This window comes from Eretmochelys imbricata, chromosome 4, assembly GCF_965152235.1.
Source record: "Eretmochelys imbricata isolate rEreImb1 chromosome 4, rEreImb1.hap1, whole genome shotgun sequence".
NCBI classification, from domain to species: Eukaryota; Metazoa; Chordata; order Testudines; family Cheloniidae; genus Eretmochelys; species Eretmochelys imbricata.
The window spans coordinates 116,026,253-116,040,446 of NC_135575.1; the positions used below are offsets into that span (position 1 = coordinate 116,026,253).

Sequence of the window (14,194 nt, forward strand, 5' to 3'; positions counted from 1 at the left end):
TTGTCCCTTGTAGGTATTACTCATTTTGTGCCTTAGCCTTTTTCATTTTGTCTCAATATGCTTTCATTATTCTTTTGTACTCATCCTTAGCAATTTGTCCATGTTTCCACTTTCTGTTGGATTTATTTTTTTATTTTTATTTTTTTAATTTCAGGACATTCATGAGCTTCTAATGCAGCCATATTGGTGTCGTGCTTGTTTTCCTATTTTTGGGTCTGTGGTGGCTTCCTATGATCTAACCTTCTCTCCCAAACCAGAAGAGGCATATTTCCCATCCTGGCACATTTCTTGTCACCAGGACCCTGGTTTAAGGCTATAACAGAGCTCCAAAAAGAACTAGATAAACTCATGGAGGATAGGTCCATCAATGGCTATTAGTCAAGATGGGCAGGAATGGTGTCCCTGGCCTTTGTTTGCCAGAAGCTGGAAATGGACAACAGAGGATGGATTACTTGATGATTACCTGTTCTGTTTATTCCCTCTGGGGCACCCGGCACTGGCCACTGTCGAAAGACAGAATACTGGGCTAGATGGACCTTTGGTCTGATCCAGTATGGCCTCCCTTATGTTCTTACGTTAAGAGGTAAATTTAGCCTATCAAAAATTTAAGTTGGGAATAACTGGATATTTGGGAGATAAAGAAGATTTGAATCATAGAATATCAGGGTTGGAAGGGACCTCAGGAGGTCATCTAGTCCAACCCCCTGCTCAAAAGCAGGACCCATCCCCAATTAAATCATCCCAGCCAGGGCTTTGTCAAGCCTGACCTTAAAAACTTCTAAGGAAGGAGATTCCACCACCTCCCTAGGCAACGCATTCCAGTGTTTCACCACCCTCCTAGTGAAAAAGTTTTTCCTAATATCCAACCTAAGTGTTGGTTCCTTTAAATAGGCCCTGTAGTTCTTTCCATACAAATTTAATCTTTTCTTCCTGACCTTAGGTTGGCTATAAATACTTGCACAACTTTTGACCTACCCCCCCAAAATATTCCTGTTTGTATTCAAGAAATTCAAGCTGATATAATAATATAGGTATTAGATAAGAGTTACAAATGTAACAAAAGTCTAGATGCATTTGGGGCTTTTGTTCCCTCCAACCGGAAACAAAGAACATTTTATATTCCTCTGTTTAACGGATTCCTTTTGAGCAGTGAAGATTTTTGGTAACTAGGTTGCCATACACCACTGAGATGAATGGTGATGATAGTTCAGAGAGGGCTTGATATACTCTCTCCTATACAACACACTTGATTTTTTTTTCTGTTTGGCATCAAACTGTAAACAAGATAGAACACTCAGTGACACACAACCCTGCCTATATTAAGATGCCTCATATGGATTGACATGGATTGTGCAAGGTATTTTTGAACTTCATTTGAATGACAATGGAACCAGAATCTTCACATCAGCCCGTGTGACTTGAACTTGGGTACTGTTTCATAAATAAGGATATCTGCCAACTAAAGCACAATAGGAGCTCTTGGTGAATAAATATAGGATAGCAGGAAAGCAAATTCCCACTATACAGCAGTTAATAGATCACTTATGGACTTTGAACCCTTATTTTAATAGGAGACATCTCTCTACTTCAAAGAAGCCTAGCTATTCCAAGACGTGCTGAGATTTGGGCCTAATCATCTGAGGTGCTGAATGCCTACTATTAAATGCTGAATGACATCAACTCTTATTAATGTAACTGGGAGTAAAGGGTGCTCAGCATCTGTCAGGAGGCACTCAGCACTTTGAAGGATGAGGGCTTTTGTGTACTCTCTTCAAGCAAGGAAATATTTGCTACAGAACTTGGCCTCCCATAAGGCTTTCTTTAAACAGAGAGCTTGGAAGGAAAGAAGGAAACGTAGCTTGGAAAATTAAATAGGATTCCAATGCTGACAAGCTGGACTTCACCACCACAGAGACTACTAACTTAATCGGCGCAGGTTCAAACAGCTTAAAATATCCGTCACCACTCTCTAATAAGAGCGAATAAACAATAATACATAATTAAATTAATCCTACCAAAGGTTATTTGAAATTTAGAGTTGACATAGACAGAAAGCTAATGAATGCTAGGACTACAATTTGATCTCCAAGTAAAGCTAACCAAACTGAAGTTGCTCCAAGGATTCCCCTAAACTCTAAAGGGTGGATCCACAGATAATATTTCCCTTTGAAGAACTATGTTGTTTATAAAGCTTGGGTCAGATAAAGCTTTAACAGCAACATTCATCATTTACCTAGTAATAATTTATAGGCAAATAAAACCATAGAAACCAGCTGCAGGTACCCTCTGCCCCATCACACTGCAACCCTAATCCTGGCCTGGTGTGAAGGGAAGGCCCTAGGGTGTGGGGCTAGAGAGCAAGCCCATCCCACACTTGCAGTACAGCAAACCCTCCTGTCCTGTGGGGCTGGGCCCAGCTCCCTGCTCTGGGCATTGTGACTTAGAGCGTGCCGTCACAATATCACTCAGGTTTGGCCCAGCTGCCCCTCCACCACCATGGATGGGTGCCTGGGCCAAATTTGAGTGAGTGGCATTGTGGCCTTGCACAAGGGACTGCAGTGCCACTCAGGTTTGGCCTGGCTGCCCCTCTGTCATGATAAAGGGGCACCTGGGACAAATCTGAGTGGTAGTGTAACCCCATTCACTAGGTCACAATGCCATTCCCTCAAATTTGGCCAACCACCCCTCCATCGTGACTTCTGTGAGTGCAACTGCAACCATGGACCCCAGCTAAAACCACCACTAGATCAGACAGTAGAACCTCAGCATTACAAACACTAGAGTTACGATCTTATTGAAATTAATGAAATTAATGGGTAGCAGGTTTAAAACAAATAAAGGAAGTTCTTCTTCACTCAGCGCACAGTCAACCTGTGGAACTCCTTGCCTGAGGAGGTTGTGAAGGCTAGGACTATAACAGGGTTTAAAAGAGAACTGGGTAAATTCATAGAGGTTAAGTCCATTAACGGCTATTAGCCAGAATGGGTAAGGAATGGTGTCCCTAGCCTCTGTTTGTCAGAGGGTGGAGATGGATGGCAGGAGAGAGATCATTAGATCATTACCTGTTAGGTTCACACCCTCTGGGGCACATGGCACTGGCCACTGTTGGTAGACAGGATACTGGGCTGGATGGACCTTTGGTCTGACCCAGTATGGCCATTCTTATGTTCTTAACCACACACCTCATTTGGAACTGGAAATATACAATCAGGCAGCAGCAGAGATCCAACACCCCATCAAAAAACCCAGCCAAAAACAAAAAAAACCCACACCCCACCAAGTACAGTACTGTGTTAAACAAACAAACTACTAAAAAAATACAGGGGAAGTTAGAAAAAGATTTGACAAGGTAAGGAAACTGTTTCTGTCCTTGTTTCATTACAATTAAGATGGTTAAAAGCAGCATTTTTCTTTTGCATGGTAAAGTTTCAAAGCAGTATTAAATCAATGTTCAGTTGTAAAATTTTGAAACAACCACCATGACGTTTTGTTCATAGACTCATAGAAGATTAGGGTTGGAAGAGACCTCAGGAGGTCATCTAGTCCTCAAAGCAGGACCAACCCCAACTAAATCATCCCAACCAGGGCTTTGTCAAGCCGGGCCTTAAAAACCTCCACCACCTCTTTAGTTACCCACTTCAGTGTTTCACCACCTCTTAGTGAAATAGTTTTGCTTAATATCCAACCTAGACCTCCCCAACTGCAACTCAAGACCATTGCTCCCTATTCTGTCATCTGCCACCACTGAGAACAGCCTAGCTCCATCCTCTTTGGAACTCCCCTTCAGGTAGTTGAAGGCTGCTATCAAATCCCCCCCTCACTCCTCTCTTCTGCAGACTAAATAAGCCCAGTTCCCTCAGCCCCTCCTCATAAGTCATGTGCCTCAGCCCCCTAATCATTTTCGTTGCCCTCCGCTGGACTCTCTCCTATTTGTCCACATCCTTTCTGTAGCGCAGGGGGGGGACCAAAACTGGGCAGAATACTCCAGATGTGGCCTCACCAGCACCAAATAGAGAGGAATAATCTCTTCCCTCGATCTGCTGACAACGCTCCTACTAATGCAGCCCAATATGCCATAAGCTTTCTTGGCAATAAGGGCACACTATTGACTCATATCCAGCTTCTCGTCCACTGTTCCCCAGGTCCTTTTCTGCAGAACTGCCATTTAGCCATTCGGTCCCCAGCCTGTAGCAGTGCATGGGATTCTTCCGTCCTAAGTGCAGGACTCTGCACTTGTCCTTGTTGAACCTCAGATTTGTTTTGGCCCAACTCTCCAATTTGTCTAGGTCATTCTGAACCCTATCCCTACCCTCCAGCATATCTACCTCTCCCCACAGTTTAGTGTCATCCACAAACTTGCTGATGATGCAATCCATCACATCATCCAGATCATTAATGAAGATGTTGAACAAAACTGGCCCCAGGACTGACCCTGGGACAGTCCGCTTGATATCGGCTGCCAACTAGATATCGGGTCTTTGATCACTACCTGTTGAGCCCGATGATCTAGCCAGCTTTCTATCCACCTCGTAGTCCATTAATCCAAATCCATACTACTGTAGCAAAGCTTTTGATACAGCCTCCCACAGTATTCTTGCCAGCAAGTTAAAGTCAAGGTATATCATGTCCACTGCTTTCCCCATATCCACAGAGCCAGTTATCTCATCAAAGAAGGCAATCTGGTTGATCAGACATGACTTGCCCTTGGTGAATCCAGGTTGACTGTTCCTGATCACCTTCCTCTCCCCCATGTGCTTCAAAATTGATTCCTTGAGGATCTGCTCCATGTTTTTTCCAGGGACTGAGGTGAGGCTGACTGGTCTGTAGTTCCCTGGATTCTCCTCCTTCCCTTTTTTTAAAGATGGGTACTATATTTGCCTTGTTCTAATCGTCCAGGACCTCCCCCATTCGCCACAAGTTTTCAGAGGTAATGGCCAATGGCTCTGCAATCACATCAGCCAACTCCCTCGGATGCATTGCATCCGGCCCCATGGACTTGTGCATGTCCAGCTTTTCTAAATAGTCCTTAACCTGTTCTTTCACCACTGAGGGCTGCTCACCTCCTCCCAATACTGTGTTGCCCAGTGCGGCAGTCTGGGAGCTGACTTTGTCTGTGAAGACCGAGGCAAAAAACACATTGAGTACTTCAGCTTTTTCTACATCATCTGTCACTAGGTTGCCTCTCCCATTCAGTAAGGGTCCCACACTTTCCCTGACCTTCTTCTTGTTGCTAATATACCTGTAGAAAAACCCTTCTTGTTACCCTTCACATCCCTTGCTAGCAGAGTTATGAACATTTCAGAGTTACGAACAACCTCCATTCCTGAAGTGTTTGTAATTCTGTGGTTCTCCGGTATAGTATTTAGCTTATATTTAATGGTTTAGATAACTTAGCAAGCACACGTGGGTGAGAAAACTGACAGGGGTGAATAAGAACACCTATCGTACCTAAGACATATCTCTACGGAAATTACACCAGTCAGCAGCCAAAGGACCTATCTATTTTATAAAATCTGCCATGTTGAAGGAACCAGTTATAACAATAGTGCCCAAACACAATTAAAACATGCATTTCTAGTCAGAACTGAACTATTTTACCAAACTGTGTACAGCACTGAATCTTACAGGGCTGTAGAATGATTGGTAATGTGGTTTGGTCCGGTCTACATCGACAAGACAAGACTACATTTTAAGTGTGCTGGAGTATTAACATGTTGCAAATTGCTTCCAGAACCCAGAAGGCACATCAATACTAACTTCTGCCGTAAGGTTCCCTGAATTCTGTGGCAACACAATACTGAGTACTGCAGTAAACGGAAAGTTACACAGAAACCTTAATAGGTGGAAAAACAGTCAGACAAGTGTTATTGAATATCAAATGAATAATATAATATGTACCATTTCCCTATCTAGAGTTTGAGTACCCAGTATGATCGTATCCAAGTGATTCCCAAGTTAATTAGGTAAATATATTGAGGTCCTAATGGACTTCATGCAATTTTCTCCTCTTCTATCTTCTCTGAATATAGGAAGCCCTGGTTGGAGTAGTGATTTTTGTGCGTGTGTGGTAGTTGCAAATATTCCAGTTATGGTGAAAAAACTTCACTGAACACATATATGACTTAAAGGTGTTTAGACTCCGAGTTAGGCCAACCTCCTCTGGAGGCTCATTCTAGAGTTAATTCCCTTCTGTTGAGAATGCTTTACATCTCCAGCTCTTATATGCCTTCTCATGGGCATTGCCCCAAAGAGCCACAGCTGTCTTGGTGGGTTGTGAATGGAGATACAGTTTTCAATGTAGCTGGTACCTGATATGATAGTGGCTTTGTATACCAAGACAGAAAAAAAACCCGAGGCCAAGATCTGTTTACACTGGATATTATATGGGGGAAAAAAAATCCCCACAGTATTTGAGTGCTTCCCAACTAAAGTCCAGATTCCTAGTGGATTTCAGGAGGTTTCTGCTCTTCTCCCTTCCTTGGTGGAGGAGGTTCTTCTTGGGATAAATTCCTTCCTTTATTTCTTTGTGCCAGCAGAGGCAGGCTGGGAGCCAGTGTAGGAATCAGAGTACAAGAGAGTGATGTGCTAACCAAGGCCTCTCCCATGAAGGAGATGGGAAACTGCATTCTGTGCAAGCTGGAATCTTTGCATGGTTTTCCTAGTTGGATCAGATTTTTATATTGTGTGCATCTACAGACAGACAGACAGACAAAACCTTATATTCTGAATTCCCCATCCACCACTTCAAGCTAATGCAATATGTCCAGTTAGCTGTAGAATTCACTGTGTGGGTGATGATGAACTCAAAGAGCCATGCTGCAAAATGTAGACTCTATATATTGTACCCTAAATCAACCCTCAAATAAATTCGTATCATTACACCCATAATCTTGGCCATGTTACTGAGTATCATCCAAACCACAATTTGGATATTTGGTAGTGATAATGAATACAAATATCATTGTATTAGCTCTAAAACAAATGAGGTGGCATTGCTTGAGTAGGATGCTTGTAACAGAGCTGAAAGAAGCATGTCTGTGTTTAGCTTATTCAATGGGATCACATACAAATAGTAAAAGCATGCACTTTGAAATACCTGTTATCAGCCTATAAATATACTTAAAATCTCTGTTCTAAAATCTGAATAGATTTAGAAGTGAGAGTTAAGTATTTTTTCCTCAGCCCTTCAGAGTTATAATGCTCTGACTTGCACTAAAGCAGTCTTTTGATTGTGCATTGTCTGGTTTGCCATGAAGTTTTCTCTCTCTTAATTTTGAAAGGTTTGACTCTAGTTTGCCAATAAAATACAAAATGCACACACAGGCATTAATTTTAAACATACACCCACTTGAAAATTTCAAGTTGAGAAACTAAGAAAACACACTAAGGCCATATCTACAGTACAGGAGCTATAGCTATGTTGCTGTAGCACCACTGTGTAGTACTTCCCACAGTGATGGAAGCAGTTTTTTCTGTCACTGTAGTTAATCCACCTCCCTGAAGAGTGGTAGCTAGCTTGACAGAAGCATTCTTCTGTTGACCTAGCTGTGTCTATACCAGGGATTAGGCTGGGATAGCTACAGTGCTCAATGGTATGAATTCTCCCCCCCGCCCCAATCTGCTGTACCGATATCAACTTAAGAAAGGTAAGTGTAGACCAGGGATAACAAATTTGTTACATGCAAAGTTAAACCCTAGAGGCCATGCCCTGCAACATGGCTGCAGTGCACTGAGCTGCTATTTGGAAGAGCCAGATATGAAAGTTACTTCAGAAGTCCTGCACTGAACTGATAAAGAACAGGAACCAGCAGTGAGGCAACACCCTCAGTTTCTAGTTTTGGTATGAAAAGGAGCTGTGTCTGCACCCCTACTTATACAGCAGCATTAACTGTTAAGCATCTAAGGGCTTGTCTACACTGCCCTGCAGTTCAGACTAAGAGTGTGTGAATAGCAGTCTGTATGAAAGTGCTGTGCTGTAAGTACCCCATGTGGATGCTGCGGGCACAAACTAAAAGATTCCTACTTCATGTTAACATAGTCCTCTTCAAACAGGACTACGTTAATGCAAGGAACCTTACAGTTTGTGTCTGTGGTGTCCACCAACGGGAGTTACAGCACAGCACTTTGGTGTGCACTGCTATTTACACCTCCATAATCCAACCTGTAGAGCAGTGTAGAAACAGCCTAAAAGGCTGCAAAAGTAAACCCTTCAGAAGAGAAAAAGGCATGAAGAGGTTAAATAGGTGTCCAAGATTAAGAAGAAGATTTACACAATCAGAAAAAAAACAAAAAGAAAAATTTCTCATTGTATTACCTTTAGGTGGAAAGTAGGACTTGCTTTCTGCTTTGTGAGGCCAGTCTACTACCAGAGGCCCGAATCGTCTGAAGCTAGCAGTAATTTCATCTAAAAAAACCAAACAAACCAGGTACAGTAGTTGCAATTAAAACAGGTGACAGTTCAAGAGAGCAGTGAAAACACTGTCAAGCAAATGAAGAGCTGATGCTTTATTCCTTTCTTCCATATAAATTGATAGTTTCTTGCAAAACATAATATATAAAATAAACATGACATAAAAAATATAAAGATGAGTCCCTAAAATTGGAAACATTATATACAAAGCATGCCTCAAATCATGTTTAGACCTAATTTTAGTTTCATCAAATTTCTTTGCATCATTTAATAAAGCAATATGGATGGCTACAGGGGATCAGTAATTTTAATTTTCTCTGACTCGAGGTCATGGTCCAAGGTGTTTAGTGTTCAATGACCTGTAGTCCAGATCCTAGCGGGTAGGTGTCCACATCATAAAAACCACCACAGCTACTGGCACTTTTATTAGCAGACTCAGCAGAGGCTAAGTGCAGAATGGGCATGGAGACTAAACTGCCTTTTCATACTTAGAAGTGGTCCCTCCATAACAGTGGACAGACCTGTCTTCCCCCCCGCCGCATCAATAATATTGGCAAGGAGTTAGGTGCTGCAGGCCACTCTACAACACACTGCAGAACTTTGGTATGGCTTCCTACCCCAGTAACGCCTTCCCATCTGCCATTGCCCTTGAAGGGCTTACACAAGAGGGCAGTAAAAAAATAAGGGTGACAGTCTTTAATAGGCACATAATGGGATTTTTGGCCTACAGTTTCTGAATCTCCTTGTCAGCATATCAACAGGAAGAAGAGGAAAAGGATCTTTCGGTGTGGCCTTATTTAGGATTGTACACAAAGCTTGACAAATGAATAACCCCAACAGAAGTTCTGAATCTTGTTTTAGTTAATTGTTTATTTGTGTGTGTGAGAGTGTGAGTAAGAGAAAGAGTGAAAGATTGTTTTAATCTGTTAAGGTTTATGAATAATTTTGTACCAGTACTGGTGGATGGTCCAAAAGTATTACAGGGGGCAACGCAGAAGAAATTTCTCCCTCCCTCAGCAAATTATAATCTCAGACACCTTCAAACTCATTTTGTTTGTGATCCAATCTATGATTTAATTTTAACCTAGTCAACAGACATTTGTATACATTACAAAACAAAGTCAATAAGAGCTAAAATTGTGCATATCTGCTCAGGAGAGTCAGTACTAGAATAGTAGGAGTACCACAGATCAGGACTAAGGTACATTAGTGAAGCTGTTCCAAATACAACAGAAAACAATTCATTTTATATTCAACATATTAGAACATGTTCTGTCAAATCACTTGCTATCTGCACTGGAAAAGTCACTTTGCTTTTCTGTGCCTCAGTTTCCCTACAGATACAAGTGGATAACTCCTATCTTTATAAACCCTTTTAAGATGCTTGGTTCAAAAGTATTATATAAAAGTGTAAAGTACAATTATTAATATTTAGATGTATTCCAGTAGAACAATGTGTGAGATAGTATATACATTTGTTTATACATTTAGCCATAGCTCTTAAACTTTGGACTGGACAGCCTTTTTTAATTGAAAAAAATGGACTCCTGTAAACCAGAGTTCTATCCCATTCACTATAAGAATATGTTATTTACCTAATTTACCTAGTGGAAAACCACTAGAGATGGGCAGAAGAGACCTACCTAATTTGGAATATATCATTCAAATGAACAGCCTACCCTTTAACAAGAAACCCGACCCCTGGTGTGGAACATGAACTACACAACCTACAGGACCAAAAGCATGAGCGGAAACAATCATATCAACACCAAAACTTCTGGATGGCACCTACTCAAACTACACTTCATGATATCAGGAAAGACACACTTTGGTTATTTTAATAGCATGTTGCTTTGTATGCCATGTAGGGAGGTGGGCCAGAGAGGAAGAATTGAAGTTAAAGAAGTCAAAGTAAAAAAATTACAAGGTTGCCACCAAAATCATGAGTCTGAGTTCATTCAGTTCATTCTGATAGTAACTTGACAGGCCACTTATGAGTAACGTTCTATGCTGAACTATCATTCTGATTAATTCAGGTGAAGATACAACAATAGAAACACTGAGCAGCTATGACAAGTTGACTCAAGAAAAAAATTCTCTGCCTTCAACATGTACATAAGATTTACACCTTAGCATTATTGCTTTTATTCTCTGAAAACAATGTATATAATTTTCATAAAGAAATATCATTTAAAGGCAGGTCACATTCAGGACCTAATTCAGCATAAGAAGTGCAATTCCCACTGAAGTCAATTAGAATTGTGCCTACTTACACCAGGATCTATTTGGTCCTGTGTGTTACTTCAATTCATTCATCTAACTTTAAAGAGAATAAGCGGCCTTTCTTCCCGCCCCAGACCAAATTCTATTCAGTTTCAGCCAGCTCACCTTCATCAATATCTGGCGGAAGGCCACCAACAAATACTTTCCGAGAGAAACGTTCTATCCGTTCTCCATTCTGATGAGCTGAATAGCATGCAGGTGAATTCAAGACACCAACTTGATCACTGTGGCCATCGTCCAGCAAACCATCATCTATTGGGAAGAGGGAAGAACGACCTAAAACACAAGAAGAATGAATATTAAAAGAATAATTTTGTAGTTGGTTATGATCTTCATGTAACCCAAGGAAAAGGGGAAAAAACAATGTGGAAGGCAAAAAAATATTATTAGTATAAAGAAAAAACAAAATGAGAAAGGAAATTCAGAATCACCAGATGCCATGCTTATAGATAGAACATTTAATATTACATTAAATTTTTTAGTTTCTTTACTCTAAACCAACAGTAAACCATTAGTTTGTTTTTAAATAAAGTATCTTCTTTATTAAGTGACCATGTTAAGACTTAAAGAATATGCAAGCTAAAATTCTCTCAGATGACAAATCCAAGAACTATCCCAGACTGAGCTGTGAACAGAGGCATTTTTGAACAAATTGATAAGCTAAACCAGTAATAAGTCACAAGAACCAGATGGTATTCACCGAACCGTTCTGAAGGAACTCAGACATGAAACTGCAGAACTATTAACTGTGGTATGTAACCTATTGCTTAAATCAGCTTCTGTACCAGATGACAAGAGGAGAGCTAATGTGACGCCAATTTTTAAAAGAGGATCCAAAAGGTGATCCTGGCAACTACAGGCCAGTAAGCATAACTTCAGTACTAGGCAAACTGGTTGAAACTATAGCGAAGAACAGAAGTATTAGACACATAGATGAACATGATTTGTTGGGGGAAGTGTCAACACAGCTTTTGTGAAGAGAAACCATGCCTTACCAATCTATTAGAATCATTTGAAGGTGGTCAACAAATATAGCATACTTGGACTTTCAGAAAGCTTTTGACAAGGTCCCTCACCAAAAGCTCTTAAGCAAAGTAAGCAGTCACAGAAAAAGAGAGAAAGTCCTCTCATGGATCAATAACTTGTTAAGAGATAGGAAACAAAAGGCAGGAATACATGGTCAGTTTTCAAAACAGAGGTAAAGAGTGGTGTTCCCAAGGATCTGTACTGGGAACAGTGCTATTCAACATACTCATAAAATGACCTAGAAAAAGGGGGCAAACAGTGAGGTGGCAAAGTTTGCAGACGATACAAAATTCTTTTAGATAGTTAAGTCCAAAGCGGACTGCAAAGAATTACAAAGGAATCTCACAAAACTAGGTGACTGGGCAACAAAATGGCAGATGAAATTCATTACTTTGCTTTTATCAACGATATATATTGGAAAACATAATCCCAACTAGACATACAAAATTATGGGGGCTAAATTAGCTATTACCACAGAAGAAAGGTATCTTGGAGTCATTGATAGTTCTTTGAAAATATCTGCTCAATTTGCTGTAGCAGTCAAAAAAGCTAAAAGAACTTTAGGAACCATTAGAAAAGGGATAGATAAGACGACAGTAAATATTGTAATGCCACTATATAAATTCATGGCATACCCACACCTTGAATACTACAAGCAGTTCTGGTCACCCCATCTCAAAAAAAGATATATTAAAAATGTAAAAAGGAACAGAGAAGGACAACAAAAATGATTAAGGCTATGGAAGAGCTTACATATGAAGAGATATTAAAAAACTGGGACTGTTCAACTTGGAAGAGACAACTAAGGGGGGAAGATATGATAGAGGTCTATAAAATTATGAATGGTGTGAGACAATGAATACAGAAATATTATTTACCCCTTCATATAACAGAAGAACCCTGGGTCACCCAGTTAAATTAATAGGCAGCAGGTTTAAACACACAAAAGGAAGTACTTCACACAACGCACAGGTCAACCCGTGAAACTCGTTGCCAGGGGAAGTCGAAGGCCAAAACTATAACTGGGTTCAAAACGGAATTAGATAAGTTCATGGAGGATAGGTCCATCAATGGTTATTAGCCAAGATGGTCAGGGATGAACCCCATGCTCTGGGTGTCCCTAAGCCTCTGACTGCCAGATGCTAGGACTGGATGATAGAGAATGAATCACTTGATAATTGCTCTGTTCTGTTCATTCCCTGTGAAGCATCTGGCATTGGACACTGTCAACAGGCAGAATAATGGGCTAGATGGACCATTGTTCTGACCCAGTATGGCCATTCTTATGTTCTCATGCATCGCTGGGCTCATCTTCAAGTTGTGGTGATAGGGTCTATCCAGTGAATGAACACATTGTATATTACAATTGCTTATAGTTTGATTAGGCTGAGGGAGAAGAAAAAAAAAGCATGCTCAGTAACAAATTTTAAAAATACAAATGTCATTTTTGAAAAAATAAAATGATGCTGGTGAACTGGGCATAGGTTTCAATTCTAAGAAAGCAGAATGATTTTGTAATTAGCATGTATAAAACAACTCTTGACAAATTATCTAGGAAGTCATTAATCAGATCTATCCTACTTGTTATGAGTGCTCAAAGTATACGGTAGGGTTTGGGAATAGCTGAAACCTCTGAAAGTTTCTGACAAAGCAATTTTGAGGGGTGAGAGAGGTTTCAGAGTTAACACCTCATAAGGACAAATGGAGGCAGGGATTTCAAGGTAATGCAATTCCACTCTCCTTCCCATATAGAGCATACTCAAACAGAATGGATGCCTCTTCCACCATTCGGCTAGAAATGCAGCCATATAATAAGAATGCTGCTACAAAAGTGATCAGGAAGAATAAGGAGGAGGGAGAGGAAGAGGGAGGAAGCAAGGAATGATTTCTTCTATTACGTTTCAGAGAACTCCTCAGCATCTGCTCAACTTCTCAGACTGTGCACTAAGGCCAGGATTTCTCTCTTACACAACCTGAAAACATGAACTATCTGCATAGAGATTTATATTTGATTCCTATTCAGAAAGTTTTCTTTGCAGTGATAAAGGCCAGAAATTTCCTTTTTGTAAAATGAAAGCTTAACTTTAGGGTAAGTCCTAAGTTTCTCAGGAGTTTCCTACTTTGCTAGTGGTGAGTGGATTTGTCAAGCCCTGCATAAAAGTATTGCTTGATCACTCTTTTTTTCCCATTTCATTTTTATAATTATCATTTATTTAAATAATTTTTTTGGAAGAAGGACGTGACAACTTTATGGAAAGCAAGTTCCTCCTTCATCTTAAAAGCCCCTTTGCAGAGGTTCAACAGATATACAAGGATCCCATACTCAATGGATCTGGAGAGGCAATAGCCAGTTCTGTCAGATTTTCCCACTCCAAAGCCACAGGCTGGAGAAGAACACAATACTGCACATGGAAGTCTGTAGAAACTAAGCTGCTGCCCACACTGCAATTTGGAACCTTCAACCTTAAGAAGTCT

General features: G+C 40.5%; 1 protein-coding gene across 7 annotated transcripts in view; it reads right to left on the bottom strand.

The window, feature by feature from the left end:
- The window catches only part of CPEB2 (cytoplasmic polyadenylation element binding protein 2), an 84,925-nt gene that overhangs the window by 24,085 nt on the left and 46,646 nt on the right, over positions 1-14,194 (bottom strand). For all 7 annotated transcript variants that reach the window (XM_077815833.1, XM_077815835.1, XM_077815834.1 and 4 more), the window contains 2 exons: positions 10,799-10,969; positions 8,315-8,404 (listed from right to left, as the gene is read on the bottom strand). In XM_077815833.1, the coding sequence (XP_077671959.1) occupies positions 8,315-8,404; positions 10,799-10,969 (261 nt within the window). The remainder of the gene's footprint in view (positions 1-8,314; positions 8,405-10,798; positions 10,970-14,194) is intronic.